The sequence below is a fragment of the Pleuronectes platessa genome, chromosome 12 (genome assembly GCF_947347685.1).
Source record: "Pleuronectes platessa chromosome 12, fPlePla1.1, whole genome shotgun sequence".
NCBI classification, from domain to species: Eukaryota; Metazoa; Chordata; class Actinopteri; order Pleuronectiformes; family Pleuronectidae; genus Pleuronectes; species Pleuronectes platessa.
Genome location: NC_070637.1, coordinates 19960181 through 19972233, shown reverse-complemented (window position 1 = coordinate 19972233; position 12053 = coordinate 19960181). Strand labels below are relative to the sequence as shown.

Here is a 12053-nt window from a genome sequence, read left to right as displayed (position 1 = left end):
TAAATCTACCGAAAAACGTTAATGTAGCATCGTCGTATGATTGTTTCATGACCTGAGGATGTTTGATAACAGATTTACAACTTTAAACAAATGTATAATGTGGATATTTTGTGCACACAATCTCTCGTCCTTTGTTTTATGCTGCAGTGATGAGGCATGCTTTGTGATCGGAGGGTTAAAGGGGGATTAGAGAAGTGTTGCTACAGTATTTTGGGTCAGCTGTGCACCTGTTTCCCATCTGAGGTGGAAGGGCTCAGGGGCAGATGTTGTCCAGGGGCAGATGTGGTCCTGGCGCAGACTACAAAGTTTCTGAATATAGAAGTTTGGGGTGAATGAGTGTAGATGGATGGGATTTTCAACTCAAAACCATTTTCACTGTGGAATAATTCATTTACAGCACATCGGCACGTTTTAGTGATTTATAGAAGAGATAAGTTTCTTCTGCATCAAATTATTGTTACGTGAGGGATACGTCTTTTTGGTTCATGATCCAGAGTTTAAGAAGTTAAGTTCACAATAAAATAGTTTAATTTTAGTTGAGTGCATGCCAGTGGAATGATGTCTTCTTAAAACATGATAAGGAACTTTTTGAAAGTGTAGTTTTTATCATTTGCTTTACTTCCTTTAAACAGCACTGAAAAGAAAAGAGTCAAAATCTCGAAGAAAATATGAAACAGTCCTTCACTAAATAACTCAACATGCTGGAGCACTGGAAGTTATGACATTCATTTGTTTATGAGCCTTTGCGAATTTTCAAGACCAACACTCAAAGACTCTAAGTACAGCAGGAGGAGGTCCAGTGTTTGACAGATAGACACCAGGCAGGGCTGTAAGTCCCCAGCTGACACACAACCAAAGTCCCAAAAGCAGTTTTATTATGATACAAGATCTTATATACAAATTGGATATGTCTTGCCATCATTTGGTTGGTGTTGTCCAACAGTGCACTAAATATATTTGTGTGCGTGTTTGTGTTTATCAGGGAGGCCGAGCCCAACGCCGACAGAGACAAGCTGAGGAGAGCCTGAGACCATATATCGGCAGAGTGGAGCCCGGTAAGACTTGACTGTAGGAGACAGTAGAGCATGTTTCTGACTGTTTGGCTGTTATTAATCTCTCTGTAAGCAATTCTTCTTACCATGAGTCACACATGTGTACAACCTGGCATTTGGACCAAATTGATTCCTCCAGTGCAAAGTTGATCAATTCCTGCAGCTGAACAAGTGGACTGGAAACAGATAACATTAACAATAAGGTTTCTTTGTGTTGCAGAAAAGCTTTGTGAGTTGCTGAAATGCCACAGTCCAGTTGGATCTTGGTGCCAAGTGGTTGAGGAAGACGGAGTCCTGGTCCCCAAGTGTGTTTGTCCTCAGTCCTGTCCACGGTAAAAACACCTCATTGGATTTAAACCGACCACACGTTTATTTGTGATTGTTTTTGTGTAAAGATGCAGATTCTGTGAGGAAGTCATAAACTACAGCAGTTTACTAAATCCAGCTGTGCACACACCGTGATTCATTCTCATATGCTTTTGCACGTTGGGCACTGCCTTGTGACACCAGGCAGAGGGCACCAGTGTGCAGTATTCTGGGAAAAACCTACAAGAATGAGTGTGTGCTGCACAAAGCCGCCTGCAGGAAGAGACGCCGCACTGGACTGGCTCACACAGGCCCCTGTCTTGGTAAAAGCACAGCATCAGATGTTACACACAAGTGTCCACATGTGCACTGCAGGTGTCCAAAGTGTTAAAGCTCTGTTATCTGTCTTCATCAGTCCCAAAGGATAAATGCACTGAGGACGAGCTGGGCCAGTTTCCATATCGTCTGCTGGACTGGTTTCTGCTCCTGAGTCGAATGGGAGAGTCCTACGCACCTGCTGCCCGGCCTCAGACCTGCCTCAGCCACGCCCAGAGGACGCACCTGGCACAGGTAGAGCTGGAGTGAGCCTCCATCCGAGTGGAGAGGATGCTTGACCTCAGCTATACAGATGATGCCAATAAAATCAATACCCACAACTAAGTGTGACGCTCCAGAGGAAAAACACACCGAGGGATCACTTTTTTATTCCTCATGTAACTTGGCACTGAACATAAAGTTGTTTTTGACATCAGACACCTTGTTACATATAAAACCGTGCCTGTCCGGAGAGCAATCGATGTTAACAACTTCCTGTAAGTGGCTGGTTCCTGTGTTTCTTGTGGTGGAGTCATTCACATAATGAGACACACGCATCAGCTCTCAACAACATCATGTATAAATAGGATTTGGTCAATAATCACTAAATTATTCAAAGGAGGTTTAACTTATTATCTTCCCTCCAGCCACCTTCACCTCCCGGCCTGAAATATATCAACATTTAAAGTTTGGCTTTATTTTGGATGTTGTGAAAAATAATCTGCAGATTAAGATTATTTTGAAAAGACAAAACTAAAATATTTGCAACATATTCTCAATGGTGATTCTCACATGTTGATGTTTAGAAGTTATGTTTATTTTGTTCACATTGGAATATTTTAACCTCACGGTGGTGCTAAAAGAAAACTCAGACTGAAAATTGTTTGTTCTAGTGTTCATGTTTCTTATAAAGTTTGGTTTTGAATAAATATTTGATGTTGTAAAATGGGTTGAAATGTCAGAACAGATTTTGCTGCCTCGACTCCGTCCCCCGACAGCTACTGTGCAAACTCTGGCTCCTAATGATGTCTACAGGGTATTTTCATTTCTCGAGACGCAGTGTCGAAGTTTGTGTTCAGTCTGTGGTAGAAATCCATCCAGTTGTCTAATTCTTGAGAGTGTGGGTCAAAGGGACTAATAGATTTCGTCTGGATGTTAATTTCATTCATTGCAACAATAGGAATTCAAGTGCAAACATCGATAAGTTGAATTGGCGTCAACACAGATATTTTTTCTTTTTCTCTGTAGAAAAGATTTGCTCTTCTGGACAAGAACAAAGACGGCAAGTTGAGCCGCAGGGACCTGAGGAAGCTGCGTTACAAGAGGATGCCGCTGGAGCACTGTGCCACGCCATTCTTTCAGTCAGTCCCACCACCACCAGCTATAATGCTACAGCTAGGAAATGTTGCCTGTTTGATCCGGGAGAAAATTATACAAGGATTTACTTAGATCAATTATTGTCAGGCTGCCGATACAATCATAGCGTTCTCGTACATGAACGAATGACTCCTGATTCATTTTTGGTGTTGCATATAGAAGCCTGTAGCACATATTAACTTTAAGATTTGACAAGAGGAAAGATCCTAACCTGTAGGTCAGTAGCCTAAGGTAAGAACTGCCTAATGACCGAAACACTCTTTACACACTAAAAAATGTCACACAAATGCATTTCGCCTCCGATCTGTGACCATGTTGCACCTCCCACCAGGCTGTTCTCTCTGCATGCCATCATCCATCCATCCATCCATCCGCCATACCAGTCCCCGCTCCCTGTGTCCTCCTCCCCTCCCCTCTCATGACCAACACCATCCCTCCATCTTCATACTCCTCCTCCACACTTCTTCCACTTTCCTTTTCCCCTCTTGCGCTTCCTACTTTACTTTCATCTTTCCCGCAAATAGACTATATCCTCCGCCTCCTTCTCTGTCAATCCCTCTTTCGTTTCTGATCTTCTCTCATTCTTTCATCCCTCCATCTCTCCCCCCTTTTCTCGACCATCCCTAAACTCCCACCCAGCCTCCCGTTTCTCAGTTAGTCTGCAATGACAGCTTTTGTGGGAGTCGGGGCTGCTGGTGTCAATGTCAAACCATTCCCAGCAATGATAATGTTTATTACCCACTGTGTGTCCCGCTGCCCATGGATTAACACAAATTGAAGGAGTACCCTTCAGAGATAATGCCGCAGGGCAAAGTGAAAGACGATGGCTGTTGTAGAAGAACCCTGATGCAGTTGTCCCTGCGCGTGAATATATCCTGTCTCTGTCAATTCGTGCTCGCAAGGTTGCAGGCACATGCAACGCCTGCATGGGTTCATGGGAGAACGTGTGAATGCATCTGTTTGTGCCGTCGCTCTGTTGTCTGCCAGTGTCATGTTGTGAGGTCACCGTATGTTGTTCTGTGCCGTGTTCACAGGTCATGTGACCAGAACAAGAACAGGAAGGTGACCCTGCGGGAGTGGACGGCCTGTCTGGTGGATCGCTCCGAGGCCTGGTTCTTCAATTTCATGGGTTAGTTACAAGTTTTGAACAACCAACAAAATGCGGGCACTGGCATATAAATAAGAAGATAACAAGAAGATAATATATTTTTATTAAATTAAGAATTAATATACAGCACTATTTATTCACAGATCAACTGGTTAATTGTGGGGCAATGGACAAAAAGATCATTCTTGATTTATCTGTCCTTGTGATTTGTTGTTTTGTGTCTGTGCAGATGGTACATGAGCATACACCAGATCCATTGTTCAATATTTGGAATTCTCAGATTTATTAATAATCTTAGTTTTACACTCCCATATAGAATTATACTTTCATTGAACTGCAGTAATTCCATAGTGTTAAAAGAAGAGCAAAAGATCAATACAATTTATATTCTTATTATATAATGTTTTCTTTTATAATCATTTTGCTTCACTTCTGACACAACTTACACTGATGATGATGATAGCATAGGTTCATTAAAGGGTTATTGCGGTTGTTGCAGTTCAGGTGGATTTTTAAAAGACGCATTAAAAAAGACAATGGTCAAAAAAGATGAAGTAGACGCCAAGATATCCTGACTTTCTATGACCTCATGGTTTTTATGACCTCATGGTTACACCAGCGGACAGTGGAATTCATAGCTCAGTCTCAATATAATGGATGTTTAGATATAGATGGCTTCTCTTAAATTTTAGCATCTAATATTCAAGATGAGAAGTTTAGATAATATATCCCATGAAAACAGATTTGACATGATTTAAACGTTAAGATCCAAATTGATCTTTCTGAATTTGACTAACCTGAAAATTATATTAAATATGGCTTGTGTTTGTTATTGACTCTTGCACAGAAAGAAAGTGGAGGAACCAGACTGTATTATTTTAGATAGATAGTCTCCAATGTAAAATATTTCATTAAATTCACTTTAAATTAAAATTTCAGCATTAACTATTCAGTAGTGATTTGGTTTATTTATTACATCCGAGTCTTTGAGGACATTAATTCCCTCTACATGGCGTCCTCTTAATGTTATTGAGATTTCTTTGCAATCCAAACCTATAAGACATAAGTATCTAAGAGGCTTTTTCTTTATGTGTCTCACTTACTGTACATTAGAAGTCTTGCAAACCGAACTTGACTCATTTTTGTCTGTTTTACCCACAGCAGTGAGAATGGGTTCCCGCAAACTGTGTCCTACGATGAAAGAGCACAACTTCTGACCTGAGAAAATCAATCCCTGCATCTCTACCGTGCCTTAACATCATCAACCTTACCTGATTAAAATAAGACGTATCTGCACACGAGGGTCACTCATCTGTGTCACTCTGCATTTGTAATATACTCATTTATCACGTCTCACAGTCTGCTGCTTGTGTGCACATTCATGTGTGAGCTCAAATAAATGTCTGGACACCCTGACCTCCAGTATTGTTAATTACATCAGCTGACATTTGTGTTGTAAAGTAGCAGCAAGCAATAGGCAAGTCCCAATTTGAAGGGCATGCTTTGAATAACCAATTAAAGGAAGGAGAGTGACAGCAGTGCAGACAGACAGCGTGATTTGCGCAGGATGACAAACGAGAGGGAGATAAAGATAAGATGAGAAAGAAGCGCTTAGTGTGAGATGACGTGACCGGAGAGGAGACAAGGAGATAATAAAGGGGGTGAAGGGGAGAAGCAGAGGAAAGTGGCGGAGAGAGCGAGGGATTGGTAAGGGACTGAAGGAGGGAGGGAAGGAGGGAGAAGTACAAAGTGTGTTTGTGAGAGATGGGAGGAGGTAATGCACTGTAAATGGGAGTAGAGAGTAATGGAGTAATGCATAAAAAATGGATCAGAAATGAGGGAAAGACTGAGAACGGAGAGAGTGATGGGGGAAGGGTCGGGACGGCGGAGAAAGAAGGAGTAACTGAGGAGAGGAGGAAACGCAAGAAGGGAAAAAGAGAGACAAGTTTCGATGCTGCAAAACATGTCTTGTGCAGCCGGGTCTCTGTAAATAGCATCAGGGAGCAAGATGCTGAATATGTGAGACGCTTGACCTCCGCCAAGGTCAGAGAAACATGTATAAGCTGGGTGACTTTTTGTATGTGTGCACGATGTATAATGTATGATGCTCTAACTGTTGTTATTTGTTTCCCTCTGTTTTATGCATGTGAAATTGTGCGTGTTTGTGTTCATAGATCAATAGGATGGTGTGTGTGTCCTGGGGTGGATTCTTTGGTATATGACTGATTTCTCTGAACTAATTAGCCTTCAAATCCACCAAGCCTGAAGGATGAGGAGGAAGAAACGAGAAGACGGAAGAAGAGGGGGGGGACTCAACGTGAGATGCAGATTTGGTGCAGATGCAAAGACGGACGAGGACCAGGGACTCGCTTCCTCAACATGTTGTGCGAGGAGAAAGCGCATCATCAGAAAATATCAAAACAAGATGTTTTCGATCCATCTGAGTTTCACTCAAAAACTTAAAACTTCCCAAGAGGAGTGGACCAGAGCGGCTGCACAGTCTAAACTGGAGACGGGGGGGGGGGGGGAATGGAAAACAGATATGAACGAAGAACGAAATCTGACAGATTAACTGTGCTGGACTGAAATGATGAGTGACCTGAGGATGACTGTTGGTCCTGGCTCTCTCTCACCCTATGGGTTTTTCCTATCTTCATTCAAGAGTATTGTCTTTCAGTTTCAGGGCAGGACTCACTGATTTCACGTTAAGATCTTGTAACGCTTTCACTCGAAACCCTGCGCTCACACTCAACTAATCCCCCACTTGTGCTTAGATTTGCTCTGCTTGTTCTCAAACTGTTCTCCAACTGTGGTGTTCCAGTGTGATGTTCCAGTGCGAGTAGAAGAGTGAAAGCTGCGGCAACAAAATATCTTGAGTGCAAGCTCACAGATTGAGCACAAGCGGAGCTCCTCCTCCTCTTCCTCACCGTTGTTCTGTGATTGTGTTTCTTCATTTCTTCAATTCCCCCCCCCCCCTCTCCTCTGAGTTAATAGATTCCCTCTCACAACCTCTGGACCACTGTCTCTCCATCTCCTTCCATCCCCCCCATCCAAATACTGAGAGGGCCGCTGTGGACTGATCCACCTAATACCGCTTTACCTTCCTGTCACACACACACTCTCACACACACACTCTCTCGTTCACCTCCACGCCTACTGTCCTCACCCCTGCTGTCACACCCCATTTGGATATTAGAGGAGGGAGGTATCTCTTTGCCACCCACCTCTCTAACCTTGTCCTCCTCCTCCTCCTCTTCCTCGGGGGTTCTGATCAGTGATCTGATCTGTGATGGCTCGCTCGCGTCTCTCCCTCTTTCTCCCTCGCTCACACATTTACACACACTCCCGAGGGACTCTGACAGCTCCGGAGCAGATGGGCGGCTGGTGATGACATGCTGGTAAAAATAAAGATTCCTGTTAACCCGTTGTCAGCTATAGCACACCCTCCATCATGCCCCCCCCCCCCCCCCCCCCCCCTTCATCTCATCTCTCTCTGTCAATCTCTCTCTGTCGCTTTCTCTTTGCTCCTCACAGGCTATTTCTGATAAAGAAACTGTGGCTCTTACAGCGCACAGACAAAGACCCCCCGACCCCAGACCATGATATTTAATACATGGTTGTCATAAAGACCGGCCCCTTGCATAATGCATGGCTCGTAAGCACACATCAATAATAGATGAAAAGGCCAGTTTTGCAGCTTCTTTTCATGCAGTTACGCCAAATGAAATTTTTACTCTCACTTTCTGTCGCTTTCTCCGCGGATGGAGTTTGTCCGGTGACTGCATAACGATAAATTATTAAACGGAGGGAAGGAGGGTGGATGGGTGGGTGGGCTGCAGGGATCAAAAGACATATTCAGGCCAGCCATGGTGGTAGAGAGAGAGATATTAGTGTGTGTGTGGTTGTGTGAGCACATGTCTATCTATAGTTATAAGGGCCAACTTTGGTTCAATACCACTGTTGTGAGGATATTTTGTCCGGTCCCCACAAATTCAATGGCTGCTTGAAAGTTAAGATTTGGTTTTAGGTTTAGGTTAGAATTTGGGATTTAGTTGTGATGGTTAAGGTTAGGGTGGGGTGTCTTGACAACTATAGAGAGACGTGCATGTGTGTGTGAGTGTGTGACAGAGAGAGAGAGCACATGTGAGCGTGTGTCACCAGAATCCAGGTCTGACAGATGTCCGACAGATGTCCACGGTATTAAAACAACAGACTACAGACGACATGATTTTTAACTCAATTCCCCCCCTCCCCTAGAAAACACAGCATAAAAGTTGCCAGGATGCGGCTCATACACTAAGTTGTATGTGCGCAGTAATCTCTCGAAGGTTAATCACCATCTAATCTTCAAAAGCAGCCGCCGTATCGTGCTCTGCCAGATTGGCAACTTTCAGAACTTCTTAGCGACTAGAAAAGTGGGCCAGCGGATGGAGAGTGGGGGGGTTATATACAGGGGGGGAGGAACGGTGGCTTTGAAAGAGAGCACAGGGTCCTCACTTAAAAAAAATAAAAAAATAAAGTCCAGTTGTGGCCACAGAAGTGATGCATTTATTAATAGCCCTCATGCAGCACATTTTTTTATTCTTCTTTGAAGTGATGTCGCAGCCACAGAGGAAAGGAGAGGGGGGGGGGGGTGGTGGTGTTGGTCTCGGATTTTACCCTGTGGTCAGACAATATTCCCTCTGGGTGGAGTGGGTCCCATTCACAGCGACCTCAATAGCCCCACAGGCTGAAGTACCTGGTGAATGAGTGGGTAATGGCCCCAATCGCTGAGTGGAACAGGGAGGGAGCTGTGGGAGCACAATGTATCGGGCCTCCGTCTCCTCTCCCGATGATATTGATTAAAGAGACGAGAGGGGAGCGCGGAACATGAGGCCCACGCCATTGTGTGGAGATGAGAGAGCTGGGTGGGGTTGGAGAGCCACTGATGTGAATGCAACCCCCCCCAATCCTCAGACCTACACTTGACCCTAAGGTGGAGGACGTAAAGGTTTCACTGTGGCTCTCCTGTTCACAGACTGTAAATGAAAAGTCTCCGTCTGATACATTTCCAGGATTCGTTGCATTGTGCCCTGATGCACTGTAACATGCAGGTTTTTCATTTCTTTCACCCTGGATCAAGTTCTTAAACTTCCACACACATGAGTGCTGTGCTGTGCATTTTGTTCTTGTGTGTTGTTGTATCATTAGAGCCATTCCATCTGTACTCTGGGAGTGAAATAAACTTTTAACTTTTTATTAGCTACTGAAAAAATCCGCCGTAAATACAACAAGCTCCTCTAACCTGAGACAAATCTGAACTCATGTATTAAGAGAGTCAGATGCAGAGGCCGTGGAGATTTGATGTTCAAGTAAAAATGGGGGGGGGGGGGGGGGGGGCTACTTCCACTGATCTTTCATGTAAACCTAGGGAAGAGAGTGAATAAGCATATTTCCCAAAATTTTTAAATTATTCCTTTATTAAATGTAAACATAATTTCGATGAATTTACAAATCACATATTTAGATATTTGCAATGCAAAGGAATGGAGTTGAACTACTGCCCTAGGTGGGATGAAAGTTACCCTGTAAGTATTTCAGAAAGGAAGTATGTTTGCTTGTTTAATTTATGTATTTGTAAGTGTATGATGAAATACCAAACAAATTAAATGCATTTTCACTGCAGTCTGATCTTTCCAGTTACTCAGAAGTTACTGATTTATCCAATTTTATTGCATTTATTTTGTTCTTTATTTTTTCCTGCGAAGACCTGAGCGCCAAAGATGGAGTGAACCTCACATAATGGATTTAATTCCGACTTTTTGAATGAAATAGTATCAGTTATATAATATACATTCAATTAATTGTGATTTTAAAGCTCTGATCATGCTGCAATGTTCAAAGGAGATAATAAAGGATTTTTGGTAACATTTCTGAAAGATGAATAAACAAGTGGTATAATGTGCATCCTCTTTTTTCCTTGTTTTGCATTGTATATCTTTATTATATAAAACAAACGTAAAAATAATGTAATGTGAAATGAAGGTCAAATCTAATCTAATGGTTTACTACGCATATATTGCACAAATATTTGCTTTGCACTATCTGAATCATTTGAAACCGTCCTGTTTAGCATGAGGTAGTTGTTAATTTGTTTGAAAGCACACTAAACATTTGCATAAATCCATTATGTGGCCGAGAGCTCATCCTTCCATTTAAACATGTTCATTTAGAGGGAGGTGATTGAACAAGCGATAAGGAAACAAAGACGGCTGTGCCTCCTCCTCCTCTTCCTCCTCTTCCTCCTCCTCCTGATACAGATGTTATCAGAGCAGCAGCTGGAGAACGGTTAATGTGTTTAACTTTTACATCACCCTCCTCTTAACGCTGTCCTCAACAACACTCTCTCTCTCTCTCTCTCTCTCTCTCTCTCTCTCTCTCTCTCTCTCTCTCTCTCTCTCTCTCTCTCTCTCTCTCTCTCTCTCTCTCTCATCAGCCCCCTCACTCTCACCCACTTGCTCCCTCACTCTCAGATTGCACATACAGATACACAGACAGACACACACACAATCACACATGAGCCCATTTGAATTGCGAGTGAGCTTTGTGCTGTGCAGCCGGATCAGTTAAACAGGGGGAGCAGGAGGAGAGAAAAGGCCGCACAGGAAGAGAGGAGGGGATACGAGTCTTCACTTGACCTGGATGACTTTCGCAAAGTGTTTAACAGGACAAGCCTCCAGGTGTGAAGGACTGAGAGACGGAGAGAAAGAGTGAGGAAGAAGAGGAGAGAGCCTGAGGCAGCTTTGAACCACACAGGAGCTGGGACAGCCCTGAAGGGACACCTGAACCCTGAAGAGACACCTCGTGGAAGCAGAAGCCCCCCACGGGAGACGGAGTCAGTGGAACACCCGACAGCAACCTGCTGTCGCTCCTCCTCTCTTCGCAACCGGCTCTCATCCCCCTCTCCTCCTCCTCCTCCTCCTCCATCCTCACTCCCTCTCTCATTTGATCCCATCCCTCACTCCCTGCGCCGGAGAGGGAGAGCGTGCACTGAGAGAAGGTAAGTGGGGATGCATGCATGCCTGTTGTTGTCCTTGCACAGCGTGTGTCTGTGTATGTGTGTGTGTGTGTGTGTGTGTGTGTGTGTGTGTCTGTGTGTATGTGTGCGTGTGTGTGTGTGTGTGTGTGTGTGGAAGAGAGAGAGAGAGAGAGAGAGAGTCCATCAGCATCTCAAATTTCAACTTGATGCGTAAGTCAGCAACTTGTTTCTGTGGATCAGTTGTTTCTGAGGGAGATTGTGTGTGTGCGTGTGTATGTGTGTTTTCCCTGGGGGGGTTTAAAAGCTGAGACCGATGCAGGGCACTTTTCATTTGTGTCAGGAAGGTTTTCATATTGACAGTGTCACACTTTTGCATATTTCAAGCCTGTTTCTATCTGCGTCTCTACTGAACTATTTTTCTCTGACAGTCTTTAATTATTTTGTCATTTGAAAGGAAAAGTAGAACTCAGGAGTCGTGCATTGATCAGAGATAAAAAGGTAGAATATTTAAGACTAGTCGTATGAGAGATGCATGAACGTTTGGACATGAGAGGGGTTAAAATATTTGAAATCAGCCGTTAAATCCTATCAAGTTCCATGGTCATTGCATATTACCCCTCCATCATCCCATCAACCCCCACCACGAACCACAAACCAGTTCCTATGGTAGTTTTTTTTGGGTGAGGGGGCAACGGATCCTGCAGGGACCACCCCAGGCCATTTAATCTGTCCCTGCCCACAGATAACAGAAGGCAGATGGTCCTGCCAGTGCACAGAGATGGACGATAGCAAACATCACATTCAACCTGTCCCTCTGAACCTGAGCCTGCTACAACTTCTAAATAAAGGGGGGTGGGGGGGCTGAGGAGACAGAGAG

The 12053-nt window shown here is 43.8% G+C and overlaps 1 protein-coding gene across 1 annotated transcript in view; it reads left to right on the top strand.

The window, feature by feature from the left end:
* The window catches only part of sparcl2 (SPARC-like 2), a 9279-nt gene extending 3788 nt beyond the window's left edge, over nucleotides 1–5491 (top strand). Inside the window, exons 2-8 of the mRNA XM_053436940.1 lie at nucleotides 983–1055; nucleotides 1273–1384; nucleotides 1563–1681; nucleotides 1774–1928; nucleotides 2922–3034; nucleotides 4085–4179; nucleotides 5320–5491. Coding sequence (XP_053292915.1) covers nucleotides 983–1055; nucleotides 1273–1384; nucleotides 1563–1681; nucleotides 1774–1928; nucleotides 2922–3034; nucleotides 4085–4179; nucleotides 5320–5375 — 723 coding nt within the window. The 3' untranslated portion in view covers nucleotides 5376–5491. The remainder of the gene's footprint in view (nucleotides 1–982; nucleotides 1056–1272; nucleotides 1385–1562; nucleotides 1682–1773; nucleotides 1929–2921; nucleotides 3035–4084; nucleotides 4180–5319) is intronic.
* Nucleotides 5492–12053: the final 6562 nt, after the last annotated feature.